The sequence below is a fragment of the Podarcis gaigeae genome (genome assembly GCF_964106915.1).
Source record: "Podarcis gaigeae genome assembly, chromosome: 14".
Lineage (NCBI taxonomy): Eukaryota > Metazoa > Chordata > Lepidosauria > Squamata > Lacertidae > Podarcis > Podarcis gaigeae.
In genome coordinates this window covers 39784757-39806055 of record NC_139690.1, presented here as the reverse complement: position 1 = coordinate 39806055, position 21299 = coordinate 39784757, and the positions used below count along the sequence as shown (strand labels likewise).

Here is a 21299-nt window from a genome sequence, read left to right as displayed (position 1 = left end):
CAAAGCAAGGAACAGGCTCCCCTGCTGTGCCTAGAGCAGAGTTGCATCTTCTTCTGCCACTTGGAAGAGGAGGAGGAGCTCAATGAAGCACCTTTTGGGGGGCAGGCATTTGGGAGCATAATCCCCCCCCTTTCTCTGCTGGCCAAGGCTGGGTTATACACTGCTCCTTCCAGAAGAACAGCCCAAAGCAAGGCTGGGAAACCTGTAGCCCTCCTGATGATGTTAGGCAGTACTGCATGTCCACAGAACCACAGAATTGTAGAGTTGGGACATCTAGTCCAGCAATGCAGGAATCACAGCTGAAGAATCCTTAATGGCCTGTGCTCCATATGGTCTTGGGGAGGTTATATGTAATCCTGTTTTCATTCTGTTTACACCTCTAAAAGTTTTGGGGCAGACATGCTGCTTTGTTGGCCAATCAGTGCATGTCCTGAAACTACTTGGTGGAATCCTGTCACTTATACAACCAATGTCTGGGCTTTTTTTGGTTTCTTTTTCATTGAACTATAATGCTGGGGTGCCCCTCAAGACAGCAATAATGTGGCAATGGTGGGGAAGAATCACAGAAAAACTAACAGAACAATGTGCGGAAGGTCCAGTATAAACCCATCACTTATGCTCTATTATTGCATTAATGATATGAGACAGAATGAACACCAGCAGTCTTGAGGGGTCCCAAGTCACACTATACAAGATGTTTCCACCAGGCCATTTTGTGAAAAACAGGAACCAGGTCGGGCAACTGGTTGTCTCATGGACACTGAGGCAAAGAAGTTAGAAAGCTTATATATATTTTGTTTTAAATCAAATAAAGCGGTTGAGTGGCAAAAAATGGTGTCCCCAATCCCTGAAAATTCATTGATTTCCCCCATTTCATTCCCGTTCTCCACCACCTCCTGAAGTTCACTGGAAACGTTTCCTGTGGAAACTTCCAACCCAGCTAGATTGCAAATGAATTGGTACATTTTAATTGCATTATATTTTTAAAGATATAACCTGCCCTGGGTGAAGGGCAGTTACCGAATACAAAATGATGATGGTGGTCACAACCACAACTCCACTAACCGGGTCTGTTGTGGGCTGAACCCCAGGACTCGTGATCCTGCAAAAGTTTTGTTGTCAAACGCTTCCTTGTTTGTAATGATCAGCTGCACTGGACTGAATCTTTGGTCAGTGAACCTCCCTGAATAGACTATTGTCTCTACAGTTCTATGATTCTGTTAATTTCCTTTCTTGTAACTTGAATCGGTTCGGGTCCTACCCTCCAGTGCAGCAGAAAAAAAGCTTGCTCCATCTTCATGCGACAGCCCTTCAGATATTTGGCTATCATATCACCTCTCAGCCTCCTCTTATCCAGACTAAGCATACCCAACTCCCTCAACCATTCCTCACAAGTCTTGGTGTCCAGACCCTGTATCTTCTTGGTCACCTTTCTCTGCACTCAGATAGGTGTGCGGAACAGATTTTTATGGGTGTAAAAACCCAGGAGTAATTCTTCCAAGGCACATTCCCCATTAGTGAGAGAGATCATACTGTCTTACCATCAACATGTTGCAAAAGGAAAACTGCCGATATTTGCAGAGCCTCCTTTCTTTCTGCAAAAATGGATAATGCTGATCTTTTCTGCAAAAGGATAATGTTGCCCCGTCCCCATCCTCCCCCAGGATCTTGCAGTTATAAACATGTCCTTTCGTGGACTTGTGCAGTGTGCGCAGTGTGTAAAAAGTGACAGTTGTACAGCAGCAGCAGGAGGGTGGGTGGGGGGAAAAAAGGCCACAGTCATCTCAAGGTGCTTTTGTTTTTTAATACGTTGACAATAGTCAAGAGAGAAAGAATATACAACAGCTAAAATTTCCACACACACACAGTTTTAAGGCCACATTGAAAAAAAGATGAAAGAACTTAAGGCTTCTCTAAAAGGGGCAACTCATAGGATGCCATGGCATGAACACTGAGTTGGAAACAGTCCAGATAACCTGATTTACCCATAGGGAAATCTCTCAACCAACAGCCTCCCAAGCTTTTTTAAAAAAGGAGCCAGTGCCCCACACTTTTTTGCTGTTGCCATCGCTGTTTGTTAATGACAACCAACATAAAAAAAAAACCCTACAAAGCACACTCCATTTCTTCGTCTGGCATATTTCCCCAGCAAATCTGAAGGTGCTGTTCTTTAACAAAGCAACGCCAACCACCTCCTTCCATCAAGGGTGATTCTAATCACAAACGGAACCAAAAGACAACTCATTTTTTTTATAATATACAAATACGGCACAATGAACTGTGCCGGGTAGAAGATCGCTCTGCTATCAGAGGCACCTGTACAGTATCTTGCTGTTTATTTGGCAAGTTCTAATACTTATAAGTTTTCTTTCTTTGTCTTTTTTATTTTAAATTACTAAAAGAGAGAGAGAGAGAAAGAGAGGAAGAGAGGAAGAGAGAAAGAGAGAAAGAAAGAATTTGCATAGATTGTACATTCAGCTATTTCCCCCCACTTTCCCCAAACCCTCTTTTCTTGTTTTCATTAGGTAAACACGTTTCAAAGTATTAGTGAGGTAGTACCTTTGGTAGCAAAAGAAGGTAACCAAGGCAGAAGCAATTGGGCAGGAAAGTGAGAGAATGAAAACAGGTGGCTTTGGGGAGCAAACTGCAAGGATGGAGGGCCCCCCCTGCAGGATGGGGAATTGTAGTCCAGCAATATCTGGAGGGCCACAGTTCTCCCCACCATGCCTGATTAACAGCATCTGAAGTTGTCAAGAAAAACATGACATAAACTGCTACCGTGATACTAAGCTGGAAAATACATACATATATATTTAATGCTTCGGAATGAAGTGTAAAGGGCCACCTCTGAAGCATCAGGAATCGGGGGAGAAGGAGGAGAGTAAAGAAGATTTTGCATTACATAAGGACTCTTACAGCTGCCTAATGAAAGGAATATAGGAAGCTGCCTTATATTGAGTTAGATCACTGGTCCATCGAGCTCAGCATTGTCTACACTGACTGGCAGTGGCTGTCCAGGGTTTCAAAGAGGTTTCTCTCCCAGCTTTACCCGAAGATGCCAAGGACTGAACCTGGGACCCTCTGCATGCAAAGCAGAGGATCTACAGCTGAGCTAAGCCCTCCCTACGCTGCTCAGTGGTATCTTGGGGTTTTGTGCTCCCTGGAAGCTCTTGAACAACCACAAAGATTCCTTGTACGAGTTCAAACATGTTACATTCCGCATGGAGGTGTTGTAGCACAAGAGCTGATGGGTAGGTGGAGTGAAAGTGGAGCGCCCAGAATGGTCTAAAGAATGTGGCTCAGATCCTGCACACGGTTACGTGCCCGTTGAGCCACAGATCTCATTCTTCTGCGAATGTGCAAAGAGTTGCATCCACAGGGTGCTGATGTGCTAAGAATGAGCGGATGTTGCAGGCAAGCCGAACCTGGTGGACTCAGCAGTTACTTTCCCATCCATTCAGCCTACAGATGAAGCTTTTGGGAATCCCGGTGTAGGGCTTCATCTGTGGGCTAGAAGCTCCAGGCGGTGGATCTGTTTCCACAGTCCACATAACCAGGGAGTCCAGCTCAAGATGCGTCACAGTCTACTGGGAGCAACTGTGGGGATTACTGCAAGCTGAGTGATCTGCACCATAGATTTAAGAAGATGCCTTGACCTGAGACACTCAAGGAGAGGGATGGACAGAATCCCAGCTTGGGCAGATTTGCATATGCAGCGTTCGGCGCTCAGTGAGCACAACCTGAAGCAATGACCCAAGCATGGGAGATGCCTGCCAAACATCAAACGCCATTGGCTCACATCAACTCAGCACAGTCGTTTACAAGGAAGACCACTTGGGTGCAGCTCAGAGAGTGATGAACACCGATAAATGAATAAGCCCCGCAAGGCTGGATGGAAATCTGGGTTTTCCTTGTTTCAGCATGAGAATGTTGGGCTCCTGGTCTTCTGCTAGGACTTGGGACGGTTCTCCAGGAGAGAAGGTCTTCTTACAGAAGCACCTAAGCCATGGACAGGGAAATCCATGGCCCTCCAGATGTTATTGGACTCAAACTCCCATCAGCCCTTGCCAGCAGGGACAATGGCAGAGATCATGGAAGCACCATGTGGACCTATAGAACTGTGGTTTTCTAGGATTCTGATAGACATGGATGGGTACACTGATATGAGCAGCTGCTGCCTCTGACTGGACGATTTCTGACGGAATGGGTTCCATACTCTCTCCCCTCTTTTATCAGTGATTGGAACATCTAGGTTTTCTTTTTTTGTAGTCAGAATTCTTATTTGAGTGGAAATCAAGAATGCAGGAAAAGGGAAGGGGGAGAAATGAGATGTCTTTTTGTTTTGTTTTGTTTTTCTTAAAAAAGGCCTTTTCTTAATAAAGGCAGCTTTCGTTAGTAAGATAACATAATCTCCAAGCTGCATAAGCAGCACCTACTAATTAGTCATTGACTAAAAATACAAATAAATACCTAAAACCGCCCTCCTATGTAGCCTCCTTTGCTGCCAGCTCTAAACATTTAATGCTCTGCCTTCATGCCAGCACAGCTGACACTGCAATTTCAAAGTCCAAAGCGAACGGTAGTAGCTTTAAACCAAACAGGATGGTGAGAGGAAAAACATTAGCAAGCCACTGGAAACTCAGAAGTTTCTTTTTTTTTTTATGGTCACCACTGCAGTTGTTTTAAAAGGGAATTTAACTGATTTTTGCAACGTGCTTCTTCTGTCGTCAGGCTCTCCTAAGAGGTGAGCTTACAGAACAGTGCAAGTCTGTGTAGGTCTACTCAGAAGGAAGCCCCGCTAAACTAATTGGGATTGAGGCTGCTTCCAGGGTACCAGTTTACTGACCATCCAACCTGATTTGTTTGCAAGGAGATGGCTGTTTGAATGGTCATTCGTTCTGCTTTGTTTGTGAGATAGGTTAGGTGATGTGGTCTTAAAAGCCAACACTTTCCAATGCAATTGGCCATCACTTTCCTTATCTCAAGGAAGTTCAGTCTGGGGTGGGATGGGGGAAGCTGGTTTGTCACACAGGACCCTCCCGATCAATTACAATTGCACAACTTGAACTTGCTAGTATGTGACTGAATCCCACAGCAAAACAGTGGCAGTCTGGAAGTGCCCTTACGCCCAGGTACGCATGCACAGGATTGCTCTAGAGTAGGCCTGAAAGTTTTACACAGGCGCAAAATGTGGGGGGGGGGGGGGAGGAAGAAGAGAAAGAAACCTTTTAAGAAAAAATACATTAACTGGCTATTTTTACACAAACACACCCACCTCTATATGTAGATTGCACAACTTCTGCCAAAGAGCTTAGCTAGAAATTAATTGGACTAAAATGCCATTTGAATGTTAATCGAATCTATACTTTTTCCTCAGTGTTAGACTGCCTGGGGACCAGATGATATGCCACCAGCTCCCAAAAGTGGAAAAACAACTATTCTGAAGACCTGCGAAAATGTTACAGGTAAAACACATAAATGCACTCCAGGGGGCGCTGCTCTCCCTCCTATGGAAGAGCAGCTTTTAACACTAGCCCCAAAGAGTCATTTGTCCCAAACTGACCCACCGGGGTGATTGCCCCACCAGTCTCGGCCTTGATTCCCATAAGCCCATGTGCCTGTCTTCTTGCTGACAACCATTCTTGGGGGACACAGTGCTGTCATCTTCCTCCTCCTCCTTGCCCTCAGTAGAAATTTATCGGGGAGGAAGATGGGGACAAGACTAGAATGAGTTGCCTCTGCCTTGCACTGGCGCCACCTACTGCTGGTATTCCTGCTTTGCGCCCTACCCAGGATTCCCTCCTGCAACCTTCTAAAACCAGAATATTGGAAACTGCCTGAAACCAAGCCCAGGGCTGACTGCTCTGACCGGCAGCAGCTCTTGAGGGTCTGAGGCAGCTTCCTGTAACTTGAGGATTAAGCACAGGCTGGTGGGAGTAGTTGAACTCTTTCCCTCTTATAACTATATAATAATAATAATTTATTATTTATACCCCACCCATCTGGCTGGGTTTCCACAGCCACTCGGGGAGGCTCCCAACTGAATATTAAAAACACAATACATTAAACATTAAAAACCTCCCTAAACAGCTGCTGTTTCCCTGCCTGAAAACACTTCTTAAAAATGCTGGGGTAGAGGAAGGGGTTTCTTCCCATTGGGGCTGTCTGCAAGTGTTTTGTAGTCTGCTATGACAAATATTGAACTCTTGTGAGTATCAGTGAGTTGTGTGTGTGTGTGTGTGTTTCACACTGAAATAAATAAATAAATACATAGTTACATATATAACAAAAGGGGGATGGGGAGCCCCAAGTCACGGCTTGGCATAGTGATAATGTCAACACTTTTGCTAGGCTGCTGTGGGAATGCTTTGGGAAGTGATGGCATGGGGAGCGATGGCAATTTCAGCACCTGCAACCAGCTGCCATTTTGCTACTCATTTTCCATCTATTTATCAGCTGTGTGTGTGTGTGTGTGTGTGTGTGTGTGTGTGATAAAATAGCCAACACACCTCAGACTGAGGTTTTAAATAATCTGTAGTCTTGATACTGCACCTGTGCTAAAAACTTAAGGCATGTTTTAAAAACTGGTTTCCTTCTCTCCACACCTTCCCGGAGCTTAAAATGACAGCCATTCGATGAAATTAGCTGTCGACCCTCCGTACCACTTCCAAGAACTACGTGAAAACTAAATCGTACGTTTTCTTGAAGGATGCTTGGCACTTAATCCACTTCGAAACCAGCCCAAGTTTAGGAGGGCAGGTGGATAATCCTCCCCCCCATGTCACAAGAGCAACCATGTTAAATTCCCTTTTAAAAGCCAGTGGAGGGATGTGTACCCTGTGTTACCTCAAACGACCGTCGGGTTTAACAGGCCCCAGCTCAGATTTTGGGTCTGGGCTGAGTGAACTCCAAGACGTCTGGCTACAGGCCTGCATGACTGGGCAGGAGGTGGGGCCTGTGCTGCAGATATCCACAGCTGACCACATGCCTCCCACCAGTCTGTCCACCCAGTTCTCCAGCTTGCTGCCCGTAAGGGCTGCGTTCTTCTTTGCTTGGTCCACCTGCGCAGCGTCGATGGGGATATTCAGAACTGGGTTGAGGCCTTGGAAACTCTGCTCCATGTAGGCGTTCTTTGGAGGTCCGCTGTGCAACCTCGTGGCTTCTTCTGTAAAAACAACAACAAACCGAAATCTAAAGTTGAGATGCTTCACGCCAATCTGACCTTCAGATCAAAACTACCATTAGCACGCTCTGCATAGGGCTGCCATTCAAAACCATTTGGTGGTTTAGTGCGGCGGCACCCTTTGGAACTCCCTGCCTCTTGATATCGGGCAGGCACCTTCACTGTGCTCTTTCTAGTGGATGCTAAAAACATTTTTGTTTAGACAAAGCTACCCAGATGTTTAGAAAGTTGACGTGAGTTTTTAATCTATTGCTACCTTAATTTTTTGAACGTCTTAAATTACTGTTGTTAACTTTTCTTGGTGATAATTTTCCTGCTTTACATTTTTTTTTGGTAAACTGCTTTGAGTTCCCTTTGACAAATCAAGCAGCGTATAAATTTTATGAAATAAATAAATAAATAATTGCGTGTAAAAGTAACCCTAGACCACGCCTCCTAATGAAATACTGGCACAGTGTGTAGCAATACAAAAATGGGAATGCCCCCTTCATTAAAAGCAGGACAGTGGTTCCTCAGGTTAAGTACTTAATTCGTTCCGGAGGTCCTTTCTTAACCTGAAACTGTTCTTAACCTGAAGCACCACTTTAGCTAATGGGGCCTCCTGCTGCCGCCGCGCCGCCGGAGTGCGATTTCTGTTCTCATCCTGAAGCAAAGTTCTTAACTCGAGGTACTATTTCTGGGTTAACGGAGTCTGTAACCTGAAGCGTCTGTAACCTGAAGCGTATGTAACCCGAGGTACCACTGTACAGAGCAATCACTGGAATGGACATAACAAGTGCCTGCGGAGTCAGGCCTTTGGCTCATTGAGTCCAGCATTCTGTTCTCATAGTAGCTGAACAATTGCCTGTGGGAAACCAACAAGCAGGATTCAAGCATGAGAGCACTCTTCCCTCCTGTGGTTTCCAGCAATTGGGATTCTGAAGCCATCCAATTTGGTGCCCTCCCGTGGAAGCAAGTTCCATAGTTTAACTTTGCACTCTTTGAAGAAGTGCTTTCGTTTTATCTGTCTTGAACTTTCTAACATTCAGCTTCATTGAGTGTCCACGGTGCTACATGAAAGGTGCTTAAAACTGCCTGTAGGAAACTAGCTGGGATTTTTGCCTCAAAATTCACATATGGAAATTGGGATAGAGGTGGCTGGGGTTAATGGATTTCCCCACAGCCTAGACTTGATGCCAGGAAGGGACTCGTCCGAACTCTGCCAAAACATACATACCACCTCCAGGGCAAAATGCCTTCATTCAAGAAGGCCCTCTCAGACTTGGAGAACGATGTTGTGTGTTCCAGTGGGTCTGTGGGCCAGGAATGACATACTAGTGTCTACAATTCCTGCCACGTCGCCTGTGTAATTTGCAACTCGTGCCAATTATCTAAGCTCTTCCTTTTGTGCAAGGAAGCAATGGTTTGATCTTCTGTTGTAAATTGGCTAAGGCTCCGTCTCCCTGGCTTGGACACTCTTCGTGGTTCTCTGAGACTTAAGTTTTATATTTTGAGGTAAACCCCCTCCCTTGCAAGCCCCCCCCGGCCAACCCCGATTATTCAGTTATATTAAATATGCTGTTTCTGTCTGGCTTATTATGGCTTTGATCATATAATTCGCTTGCCAAGGCAGTTGAATTCTACCTGATTTATTCAGATGGCATGAGCTCTCACTGTAGGCACCTGCTGGATCACACCAAGGGCTTATCTAGTCCAGCATCCTGTTCTTGGCCAACCAGATGCCTGTGAGAAGCCCACAAGCTGGACGTGAGCACAGCTGAACTGTCCCCACTTGCGAATCCCAGCAACTGTCATTCGAAGGCAGGCTGCCTCTGACATGTGCCACGCCCACCATCACACTGCCTTCACTCTGAATAGGCATTCAGCCCCATTTTGACATGATCCTTGGGCGGGATGGGGGGTGGGGAAATCACTGTGGCTGAAGAAGTTTACAGAAAATGAGCTACCCTCTCCCCATCCTTTAGTTCTGCCCTATTATTTATCCTTCATAAAAGGCAGGTCTCATTACACTGCTCTTTGAATCTAGAGGTGCGTAGTGATTTTCTGTGTGTGTGGCAGCCTTGGCATTGTTCACAAAATATCAGAAAAATGGCTCTTAGAGATGTCCTAATTTTTCTGTCAGTTTCACAGCATTTATCTGGCATTAGAAGTAAGTTTAAGTAATGCAAGTGGTGGCAAAGCCAAAAAATGCTGAAAAAAGGAAGAAAAAAGAAAGAAAAGAAAGCTAAGAGGCTTTATAACAATTTCCCGCATGCAGTATAATGTTTCTGAACTGCAAGGCCTTGGAGAGGCACACTCAAAAGCTCAGACTGCGAATGCTCTTCTAAACTTCTGCTCTAATCTCAGTGTGCCTCTTGAAATCATGTACCCTTTCCCACGATATTCCAACTGTGCAGGCTTCAGGCTCCCAAATGTGGCCCTTCAGACCTCTCTGTCTGGCTCTCGGGGCTCTCTCAAGGCCACATATCCTCTTGGGCCACTTCTTGAACCACCCCTGCTTTGTCCCGCTCCTTTTTTCTTCTTCCCTGGCTGTGAAATGTGTCCTAGAACCCTGATAATGCCTCTTGCTTGCTTGCCTGGTGATGCTTAGAGAGCGTTGGTGGTGTCACGGTGCATAGAAACTATCATAATAAAATTATTTATATGCCACCCATCTGACTGGGTTACCCAAGCCACTCTGGGCAGCTTCCAACAAATGAAAACACAGTAAGATGTAACAAATGCTAAAAACTTCCCTACACAGGGCTGCAGAACAAAGGCAAAATATACACACATTGCTCTGCCTCCTTGTGCTTCTGGCCTCATCCATCACTAGCATGTAGCCTTGGGAAGATGGAAATGAAAATGGGTGTGGGAAAGGAATGGAGCGTCCTGGAAGAGGGCACGACTGTCTGCTTGAACAGGAGCACTTGAAACTGCAACAGGTCCCCCTTCTATACCTGCATTTTAGACAACAGCACTGCATTGGTTCCTTCGTATAATCAGTACCTAAAGCCGCCCCCCCCTTGCACCTTGAGTTGCACCAGTACAATAAATAATAGAAGGGGAATGTTTTTTCCAGTAATGAACTCCTTCCTCAAATCAGTAGAATACTCCTTAATCTCTGTGGTCATTATCAAAGCGCTTGACTCTAACAGGCTCTTCTGCTGAAATTAAGGAAAGTTAACTTTGTTTGGACTGCATCCTGTGTTGTACTAAGAAGCAGTCATGATGCATCAGATCAAAGGGTCATCTAGTCCAGCATCTTTTTGTCCTACGGTGGCCAACCAGATGCCTCTGGGATGCTGTAAGGAGTTGCAGGGGCTCATTCACCAGCACTTTGCCCTTTAAAGAGGCCCTGATCCCCTACCACTAAGCAGCAAACAAGGAATGGCTTCTGAGGAATCCTTGACTGGATTCCAGCGCTGGAAGGAGCTAGGCAGTGCCCTCCCATTCACCTGCCTGATGGGAGGGGAGGTGTACAGCTGCCTCAGCCAAAACAGAAAGGACAGGAGACCTCTGCCACATTCACACCACACATTTAAAGCAGTACAATACTACTTTAGGTGGTCATGCCCCCCCCCAAATTATGGGAACTGCAGGTTGTTAAGGGTTCTGATGGTTCTTCGCAGACCCCTGCTCCCCTCACAGAATGACAATTCTCAGCATGGCTTAACTGTGAGGGGGATTGGGGCCTCCTAACAGCTTTCAGCACCATTAACAAATTAGCACTCCCAGGATTCTTTGCGGAACGTCTTGATTCTTTAAAGTGGTATCATACTGCTTTAAACATATGGTGTGAATGTGACCCAGGAGGATGCAAACAGTCTCAGAGAAGCAGGACAGTGGAAACAGGCCGGAATAGCTAGGCCTGTGAAGCCACAGACCTGAAATAAATCCATCCTTACAGCAGCTCTGACAGGAGTCAGTGCCTTCTTTGACCCCTTAGGTGTGGGCCTATGGAAGATACGGAACATGCTTTTGTTGACATCTCTTCCCCCTCTAGGATGCAGCACAGAAACCAACAGGCAGAATGTGTTCATCGTCTGCTATAACTCTCCAGCTGCATGCTTACTTAAACATTTATATATGCAAAATGAAGTGTTAATTGCTGCTTATCAATTTTTTAGTATGTTGCAGTGATATTATATGTCTTATTATGCATTGTTACCATATCACTGTATTTAGACTTTGTGAACTGCTTTGAGCAGAGATTTGCTTGAGGAAAATGTGGTATGTAAATAAACTGACAATCACAAAACAACGACAATTCAGAGGCAATCCCCCCCACCTGATCCTGAGGGTAGCATGTATCCCTCATGGCTAGCAGCCGTAGATAAACTTTATGTTCCATTGTATTCCCTTAATTCCCTTTTAATGCAAGCTAAGTTGATGGCCACTATCATGTTATGAGAAAAATAAGAAGAGGCTTTCTGGATCTGACCCAAGCCCCATCTTAGTTAAGTACCTGCGGCCAAGCTGTAATTGCAAATAACGGTTTGGTTCGCAAAAAGGACTTACCTTGCCTGATGCTTTGCCTGTTAGAAAATGTCAGAGGAGAGACCAGGAATTTGGTTTCCGCTACAGGGACCCAGTGATGCAGGATCTTAACAGTCCAGATTCCTGGGCGGAGAGGCAAATTCAACGGCGGCTTGTAGTGAGTAAACTCTGCGCTGGATTCTATTAGGATATCATACGTGGCGGCGATGGTGTTTGTGGGGTCCACCCAGATGACAGTAACAGTGACATTGGGGCCCTTCCCCCACTTCTGCATGCCGATTGGCTCATCCATGGGCCCAATGAGTCCCCCAAAGTTCCGGAATATTCTCTCCTTAGCATCCCAGTCGGTTCCAATCTGAAGTGTAAACAGAAGCATTGCACATCAGGTAACACTGAAAGAAACAACCAACTGCTTTAAAAATCAACATATTTTGTTCTTTTTTGTAATTGCCACGTTGGATGGCTGCTATAAGGTCCTGGGTCCTGAGTTGCTCTGCTGCTCTCCATCCCACTGCTTTTTGGTTTTTTTTTTTTTGGGGGGGGGAATTATCTTCTAAGGGAGAGATAAATGGAGCTAAATGATTGACGGAGGCAGCCAGTAGCCACCCTTCCTGTGCATCTGTGAATGCAATCTCTGTCTCAATGCTAGGGACCAGAGATGGGGTTCTGTGGGGTCGCAGGGAGTCAAAGAACAATTACTATTCCTGCAGCAGGGTCCTCATCTCCAGCACACCGGGGCCACCCAATCTGCATGAAGGGGGAGCTTTTGCGCAACTGAGAAGAAGTGCTTTCACCTTCTGTGCTCACTGGAGCCAGACTGAAAGGAGGCAAGTCAGTCCCTGAGGACTGGCTCCTAGGGTCACTCTGGAACAGGCAAGTGGCAATAACATTGAGGAGGTGGAGCTCTTCTGTTCTGTAGCTCTAAAGCTAAGCATTTAGGAATGCCGGAAACACAAGGTGTGTGAGTTTCAAGAGATTAGTGTGCAAGTTCTGTGACATACAAGGGAAACACAGCTTGATTTCCCCTGAAATACTCAAAATGATTTTGTTGGCATCTGTCTGTCTCAAGAGACAATGGAGTGTACCTCTGGGGATGAAGCCAAACCGCTGCATTAACAGCACAGAAATGACCTCTCTGAGGAGCAAGCCAAGGCAGAGTGTATGGAGGCCCTGGGCTACCCAGACAACAAGACCCCCTTCTCATTCTTGCTCATGTGATCCAAAGGAAAGCAGAGCAATACGTCTGGCACCAGCCTGGCTGCAGGAGACCCTATTGCCTTAGGGACTCTTAGGGTTTACTCCTTAGCTTGTTCTTCTCACAAAGATATCCCACAAGGCAGTGGAAGTTCAGGATCAGAGTTTTGCTTCTCCTAGATGGGATGGGCTACCTTCTCAGGTTGACAAGCCCCATCTGCCCCAGTTATATATGCACAGAAAATAGTAGATCTAGTAGAAAGCCAGTGCATCATTGCAATGCATCCTTAATTATTATTAATGCAAAATCATAGGATCATTGTATAAATATAGAAAACTGTATAGTCTCAGAAAGGGGTGTGGCTATGAGGGGGTCACAGCTGTGACTTATCATGAAGGGGACCTGCACTTCTACATTTGCCACGGCATTACTTCTGAGGACCCTTCATAATTCTTGTTGGAACTAAAGCACCGATGCTTGTAATATGTTACCTGCAGGTTTCCTGCTCAGCCTGACACCACCTGGAACAGCTTCAACTGATTCTTTTTTTAACGCCCAGTAAGTGGTGGCAGGAATGAAGGGAAGAATCACAGAACAACAAGTTTCTATATAGAACTACACTGATTTACAACCAACCACAAACATTGAACAGACTTTACATTTTCTTGGCTGTTCTCTCCCCATCACCCCAATGTTTCAGCTATGCCTGAGATAGCTGTAATCGTTTGCTACTATCCAAGGGGCAACAGGGACACAAGTAACTGCAGTTAAATGTGGCATGCACCGGTTGCTGAAAGTATTTGTAATCAGCGAAGTATGAACTCCCCAGGTCACACACACACAAGGAGGAAGAAGGTGGGAGAAGGTACAGAAGGCACAAATCCAAAGAGACGATGCCTTCACTGGTGACAAAAGCAGATTCTTGGGCCTTCAGATCAGACTCAGGTCTCTCTGCAAGCACCACTGAGCCGCTGGTGGGTGATCCTTGCAGAGAGCAGCGTGTGGAGATTTGAAGGCCCGACTGTCAGCTGACTGACACCTCCTGGACGAATGCGCAGATTGAGACCCAGTTACTCACTAGCTTTTTGCCTCCCCCATGCAGTTCACGTAAGTGCAGCCCTGCTGGATCAGGTCAGTGGTCCATCTAGTCCAGCATTTTGTTCTCATAGTGGTCCACAAGATGCCTATGGGAAGTCTACAAGCAAGACTTGAGCGCAACAGCACCCTGTCTTCCAGCAGGTGGCATTCAGAAGAATTACTGCCTCCAACTTGGTCTCTCTCCTGCTGAGATGCAAGAGTTAAGCATGGCCCATTGCATTCTCCACCTCAGCTGGTCAGGACTAGGACCTGTCCTATCAAGCATGCATTTCCTGCAATAACGGTAGCTTTCTTACTTTTCTAAACTCAGTCCCAGTGTGATTGCAACAGAGATTCTGCATCAAGTTCACTTCTGCTAAGCATTTAAACTCCCAAAGTCACCACTTTCTGTACTGCAGACAGGCTGATCACCACTGTGTCTCATTCATCCCCTTGTACTTCTGTGCCATCAGAGATTCCACTCACTTGCAGTTTTCCTCTGAAGAGGTTGGGGGAGGGGGAAAGGGTGCTCCTTAACTCCCTACTCAGCTTTTGCATCACTTATTCCGGTCCCTGCTTGGGTTTGCACTTAAAATTTGCCCAAGATAAATTATGCCTTGATTACTAGCTTGTGTCTCATTGCTCACCACAAACGGGGACCATTAGGTCCACACAGAAGACACTAATTGCCTGCCGCCCAGTTCACTTTGTTCTCTGTGATGAATTGCAACTGCTAACGAGGCTAGAAACAAACTTTTTTCGAGTTCCGCCGATAAGGCTTAGTGCAGAAGTCCCTGAATGCCTAAATGAAATCCAAGTCCATCTTTCTCTTTCCCTTTGGACGGATGTCATCTTTCTCAAAAACCAAAAGCACAAACACAAATGAAGAGGTGATACCTACGTCACATGGAATTAACCTCCTACTGGGAAACTGCCACCCTGTGGAAGTGGTTGGGCTCCAACTCCCAACAGCCACAGCCAATGCCAACACGGCTGACAATGAAGGGTCATGGGAGCTGTAGTCCAGCAACATCTGGAAGACCATAGGCTCCCCATCTCTGTGCCCCAGTGAACAAAATAGTGTTTATCTGGCTCACTACTGTCACTACCAGGGATGGGAAACCTTTTTGGCTTGGTAGGCAGGAACCTTCTTGATCGTCACCCCCGCAGACCAATTCTGACTGGTGGGTGGGACAATCACCTGCTTGGCCTGACATCATGATGGCATCTGATGATTGACAGATGTGTTGCCCCAACCACTAGTTAAAGTGGCTGGGTGCTTTCCAACAGCCAGCTAGTTGTCAGGCACATGGGAGCTGCTTGCTGAGCACTGAGTATAGGGCTTGCAAAGCTGATTTCTGTAGGGTAATCAAGTTCCCATCAGCTGCAAGGCAGTGACTTCAACCCTGCTTTCTGTGGGAATCGATCATATGATTGACTGTTGCCAAGGACATGTATCGGCCTGGTCCAATTTTTAAGGCTCTGATGCTAATGGATGAGCATCAATTCTGACCCCTGAAAAATGAGTCCTGAGGCTGCTGATTCTTGGAGAAGGCAGGTGAGCAGGCAGCAATTGTAAGTAGGAGTTGCAGCAGCAGTAGGGCCAAATGGGGGCCCCTGGGAAAGCTGTAGGCCTTGGTGGATACTGAACAATGTTGACCATTGGTGCCAGCCCCCAATTTGAGTTCAACCAATGGGATTTTTAATAGGTTAGGTTGACGCTTGTGACAATACTGCAAGCAAAACCTAGACATACTATTTCAGCTGTTATCTTGCATGTGCGTTTCTCATTAACTTGCGAGATGTCCTCACACCAGCAAAACAACAGAAGAATTGCCAATCCCAAGAAATACAGTTGGTGCGATCATTTGTCAGGACATGAAAACGGCAATTCAGTCCACCGATATCTCAATAAACAGAACAAGACCGGCATCCATCTCCTTAATAGGACATTAATGTCGCCGATTTGCCACACATGCCATTAAAAACACTGAAGCCTACCTAAGCCTCTCTCAATTGCCAAAGAAAATGCAGAATTTATAGGCCAGGACATAATGACTACGAACAAAAATTTGTTCAATTAGCTGTGCGGGCTTTAATTAAAATTTGTGATTTAGCAAGAAAAAATGATGAAATAAATAGCTTTAGGCAGCTGTGCCATTTGCAAAGAATGTGTGGCTCAGGATGAGAGCAGTTTAGCACTTGACAGAGTCAGACTGAAATCAGGGAGACTAAAATCCAATTCAGCCATCGAAGTCATTGGATGACCTTGGGCCAGTCACTCTCCCAGACTACCTCACAGGGTTGTTGGAAGGATAAAATGTTGGGGGTGGGAGAGAACTATGCACGCAATCCTGAACACCTTGAAGGATGGGTGGGGATTAAATGGAATCAATAAAAATTTAAAGCAATTATTACAAGGAAACATCCTCTTGGCAGGCTAAGAAATTCCTTGGCAGGCTAAGAAAATCTGATCTTACCTGCTGAATTGACGCTTACAATCATTGAATTATAGAGTTGCAAGGGATCCTAAGGGTCATCAAGTCCAACCCCCTGCAATGCAGGTTTTGTTTTTGCCCAAGGTGGAATTTGAACACACAACCCTGAGGTTTAGAATCTCGTGCTCTACCGACTGAGCTATCCACAGGGCAAATGGGTTAAGCAACATCTCTCTTTGAATTTTCTACACACCTGATAAGAATTTTCCGAGCAAGATTGGATTTTCTCAAGAACAGTGAGAAAAGCTCTGGGACCCAGGGGAATGAATTGGTACACAACACAGTGCAGTCAAAATGGGGGTCAAATGAAAGTGTGGAGAAGTCCATATCTGGCAGATCTGGCCTCAGTTAGGAAGTAGGAGCCATGGTAGTTTCAGAACAAAGAAAAGGAAACCGTGTTCAGTTTAAAAGAGGAAGGGGAAAAAAAAGAGATAACAGCGATGCTTACCTCAGAGAACTGAAGCCTTCCAAAATCACTTGGTGGACTTGCAATTTTAAACACCTTTTTGGGCATCACCCATGTCTCTAAGGTCTCCAGCTTACTGGCAGCCAGATTGGTAGCATGGTGCTTGACAAGGAAACCCTGAAAATGATCAGCAAGGAAGTAGAGTTGGACGGAGAATGGGTGGCCCATTGGGTAGTACCTGGAAAACATCAATGCCAATGGAGAAGAGTCTGATTAGCTGCGGAAAAACAGAGTTAGTGGTCTGGCAATGGGTGAGGCTCTTACAGCTACAGTGACGTTGAGTTCATTGGAATGAGGATGTGCCGCACTACTTCTTAAACCTGCTTTTAAGCCTGGGTGGGGTGGGGGGCATGGCGAAGGGCACCGAGATGGAACCCCGGAGAGCAAGGACTCTCAATCCGCAGCAGTTAATTGAGAGCTATTGAGAGCTGCCATTTACGTTCACCACAACCCCTTGGGGCGATTTGGCATTTCCGGGTCCTGTGGGAAATTTAAATGGCAGCTCCCAGACTCACAAACTTTTAAAAATTGCACTGGCTGCCAGCTAGCTACTGGGCTATGTTTAAGGTGTTGGTTGTGGTGTATAAACTCCTCTACAGTACAGCTTGGGACCAGGATACCTAAAATATCCATCTTGCCCCTTATATACCCAATCAATCACTGTGCTCTGCAGGACACGGCCTCCTGCAGGCTCCACACCTCATGATATACAAATCTGGCTTTTAATGCTATGGCACCTCTTTTCTGGAATTCCCTCCGATTAAATATTAGACAGGTGCTACCCTTGTTTTCTACATAAATAAATAAAGCTGAAAGGTGCAATCACAATCTGTGAGTGAGTGAGAGTGAAAAGGATATTATTGAAGAGAAAGAGAAATGGAGACTGGAGATTGGCAAGAGAGAAATAGGGAGAAGGGGACTCCCTCCTCATTTTTGACTCTGTCCTGCGCCCATCAGCTTCATGATCCCCGTTGGCTTGCAGCTGCTGACAGATTAGCCCAGAGGGAATGTAGACCTCAGCTGCATGGAGGAGAAGAGGTACTTGCCACCTGCTGTAGACTGAAGGAACTCTGAACTTACCGGCAGCTGTTTTCACCATCAGTGTGGAAGGAGGTTTCTGCTCTCCTCAGGCCCAAGCGAGCAAATGAGTGGTACATGGTCAGCATGATGTCACTGATGCTATGGATCCCGTCTGGTTCGTCATAGACATTCTCCCAGTATGATCTCAGGCCTGGAGTGCCCGATGGGTAGTTGCCATACAAGTAGTAATCGAGCTGGCCAATTATTTCTTGATTCACCACCGCTTCAAATTTGCGTGCAAAGAAGGTCGGTCTTGTGGTTTGCTGTGCCAATAAGAACATTTTTTTTTTTACAACGTGATTTCTGTGAATTTTTTTTGAATAACACAAGGTTCCCACCTTACACGTCATGCTGATGCAAGAACGGATCTCAGAAAATTCAGAACGGATGTCAGAAAGTTCAGATGTAGAGAAACCGGGCTGTGGCTGGGGGTGGGAAGAAAAAGCCACTTGCAAAGTGTCAACACAGTCCTGGCAGACTGGGAGAATGAGTATCAAAGAGATGAGACCCAGTAATTTAATTGTGAACTTTTGTGTATGGGTGATTTGCTGTTTGAGCGCAGGGGTCGTGAACCTTTTTGCGCTAATGAGCACATTCAGAATTTTGAGAAAGTGCTGCTGGCATCATTCACAAAATGGCTGCCTTGAGCCTGGCATAACACAAATGGCTGCCATGGGTGGGTGGGTGCCTGACAGGTGCCATAACTTAAAATGGCTGCCATGGGGGCATGACATAAAAGCTTCAATGTAAGAGAGGCTGAGTCAGTGCAAACAGGAAATGAGCAGGGAAAGCAAATCATCTCTTGAGCATTTTTGAGGGGATATTTATTCAGACCTTTTGTGAACACCACAGGACTCACTGGTGGGTACACTGGTGTCTGTGGAAGCCATGATATGTTAACAAGAGTTTGGGAAAGTGGATGCTGGTGATAGGGGGCTCTAACATTTTTCTATAACAGGCTGAACTGGGATGCTGCTCATGATTTATGTGTTTCTCTAACACCGCTCTGTTAGACTGTAAAAGCCTTCTTTGTTTTCTGCACATTTTTTTTTATATAGAGGGATAGAAAGTGTCAAGCTTGAAAGCACCGAGATCAAAAGGTGCAACATGCCTTCTGAAAAGTCAACACCACCCGTCAAATTTGCTTTCGGAGTGGCTCCAATTATGTTTATTCTCTCCATTTGCAGCCAGAATGCCTGGAATGCATGAAGCATTCTCACCAGGAACACAGGTTTACTTTTGGGCAGGGGGTGGGAAATCAGGGACCCTCCAGAACTTGTTGGGCAACCCAGCTACCTGAGATGCTTAAAACTGAAAATGCCAGCGACTGAACCTGGGACCTCCTTTGTGCAAGTGGGAGCCGTCCAACCAGTGTTTGGAATGAACTAGTTTGGTTTAATGAAGTTTACTGAATGAGTTCAAGAATATCTGGACTATGCCTGAACATATAGCTGCCATAATTGCTGAGAACAGAATGTGAACTAAATTCATTTTGGGGCAGGACTTTGACCGATTTCCAGTTCATCATCAAGTTCATTCTCTTACATGTGTGGGGTTTTTTTATGCTTCAGACACTTTGGGCCTTTAAGCTTCAAGATCATAGTTTTTGAGGAAAAATAGAATCATAGAATGAAAAGATGAGCCAAAAAAATAATAGAATTGTAGAGTTGGAAGGGACCACGAGGGTCAGATTTAGTCCAACCCACTGAAATACAGGAATCCTTTGCCCAACGTGGGACTCAAACCCATGACTCATGCTCTGCTGACCAAGCTATAAGTAAACAATTCACATTCCACTGTGTGCATGAGTTTTTGGATATCTTCTTAGCCTTCTTTAATTATATTTTATACTTCAGCACAGCAGCCAGTAACATTCTGCATGTTGGGGTTGTTGTTTTTTTGGAGGGGGGAGGGTCATTTGGTTGAATTTGAATTGAACTGTGAACTGAACTAGCTTGTTATGTAAAGGGATGAAGGCGAACTTGCATTGGTTCCTTTCTGGACATGTTGAGCTTGAACTAGATTATTTAAAAAAACTAACGTTCAAATCTCTAGATACACCATAGACTGAAACACCAGATGGAGCTTCTGTGGGAGGGAAGGGCAGCTGGTTCTAGATTCAACCCTTGGCATCATCTTTTAAAAAAGAAATGTAATAGGACCAGGCGACAGTGACCGGAACTCATGGAGAGCTGCTGTCAGGTAGAGCAGACAGTATGGGATAGAGCAGAAGCTGTCAGCCTGGTGTCCTCCAGTTAATGATGGACCCCAACTCTCACACATGAGAACGTAAGAAAAACCGGCTGGATCCAGCCTTACGACGGTGTGACCAACAAACCTGATAAAATACTAACTTACCTGAAATCGGTGGAAATCGGCCGGCTTGAAATCATTAGGGGAGCAGCCGCACCAGTCCACAATATTCTTGTACTGGCATTTGCAACCCAGCTTGCGGTTCCAGTTTGTGATGTGCAGGTTGTTGTCCACCATTGTGTTGCAATGAGGGCTGTTTTCCAGGACGGTGTGGAAGAAAGACTGTTGGGAGGTGGAGGGAAACACAAAACTCAGTGGTGTTGGTACATTAGAGTGAGAGGACACTACGATCACATCCATCCCGTGCTTTCATGATATGGTTTCCACCAAAGAATCCTGGGAGCCGTAGTTTGTTAAGGGTGCCGACCTCACAGAGCTACCATTCCTAACACCCTTAACAAATTATAGTTAAAGTGGGGGTAGGAATGCTTAAATGTATGGAGTCAAGCACATTAAGAGATGGTTACAAGCATATGGGCTGAAGAGATCACACAGTGCACTGCACTTGTTCTCAAACCATTTTTCTCTGTGGACCGCTTGAAAATTGCTGGTCTGTGTGTTATTACTATTTTATTTATTTGCAGCATTTATACCTTGCTCTTTTGCCAAAAAGACTCTTAAATGGTATACGAAAAGGGTATCAAGCAGTGCCGCATTTATGTATAAGCTAAACAAGCTATAGTTTAGGGCCCCACTCTCTTGGGGGCCCCCCAAAAAAAATTTAAAGGAAAAAAAAAACACTGGATGTACATTTCCAAAAATATAAGATAAGTTCAACAATTACTTTGATAAAATACATATTTTGTTATGTGCAAAGGGCTTTAGATACCTATTAGGTTCATAAATTACCATATAGCATATATTCAACACAAAAAAACAGTGACAATTTGTTGACAAAGGACAGCTGGACATATAAAGGGCCCCATTACCTTCAGCAGTTTAGGGCCTCATCAAACCTAAATCCAGTCCTGGTACCAAGATTATGAAGCTCCCTCCCCAAAATAAGTT

At 45.4% G+C, this 21299-nt stretch overlaps 1 protein-coding gene across 1 annotated transcript in view; it reads right to left on the bottom strand.

Moving 5' to 3' along the window:
• Positions 1-1784: 1784 nt before the first annotated feature.
• The window catches only part of XYLT1 (xylosyltransferase 1), a 161894-nt gene continuing 142379 nt past the window's right edge, over positions 1785-21299 (bottom strand). The window contains exons 8-12 of the mRNA XM_083711384.1: positions 20337-20513; positions 17979-18241; positions 16881-17076; positions 11684-12017; positions 1785-7165 (exon numbers count right to left, since the gene is read on the bottom strand). Coding sequence (XP_083567510.1) covers positions 6843-7165; positions 11684-12017; positions 16881-17076; positions 17979-18241; positions 20337-20513 — 1293 coding nt within the window. The 3' untranslated portion in view covers positions 1785-6842. The remainder of the gene's footprint in view (positions 7166-11683; positions 12018-16880; positions 17077-17978; positions 18242-20336; positions 20514-21299) is intronic.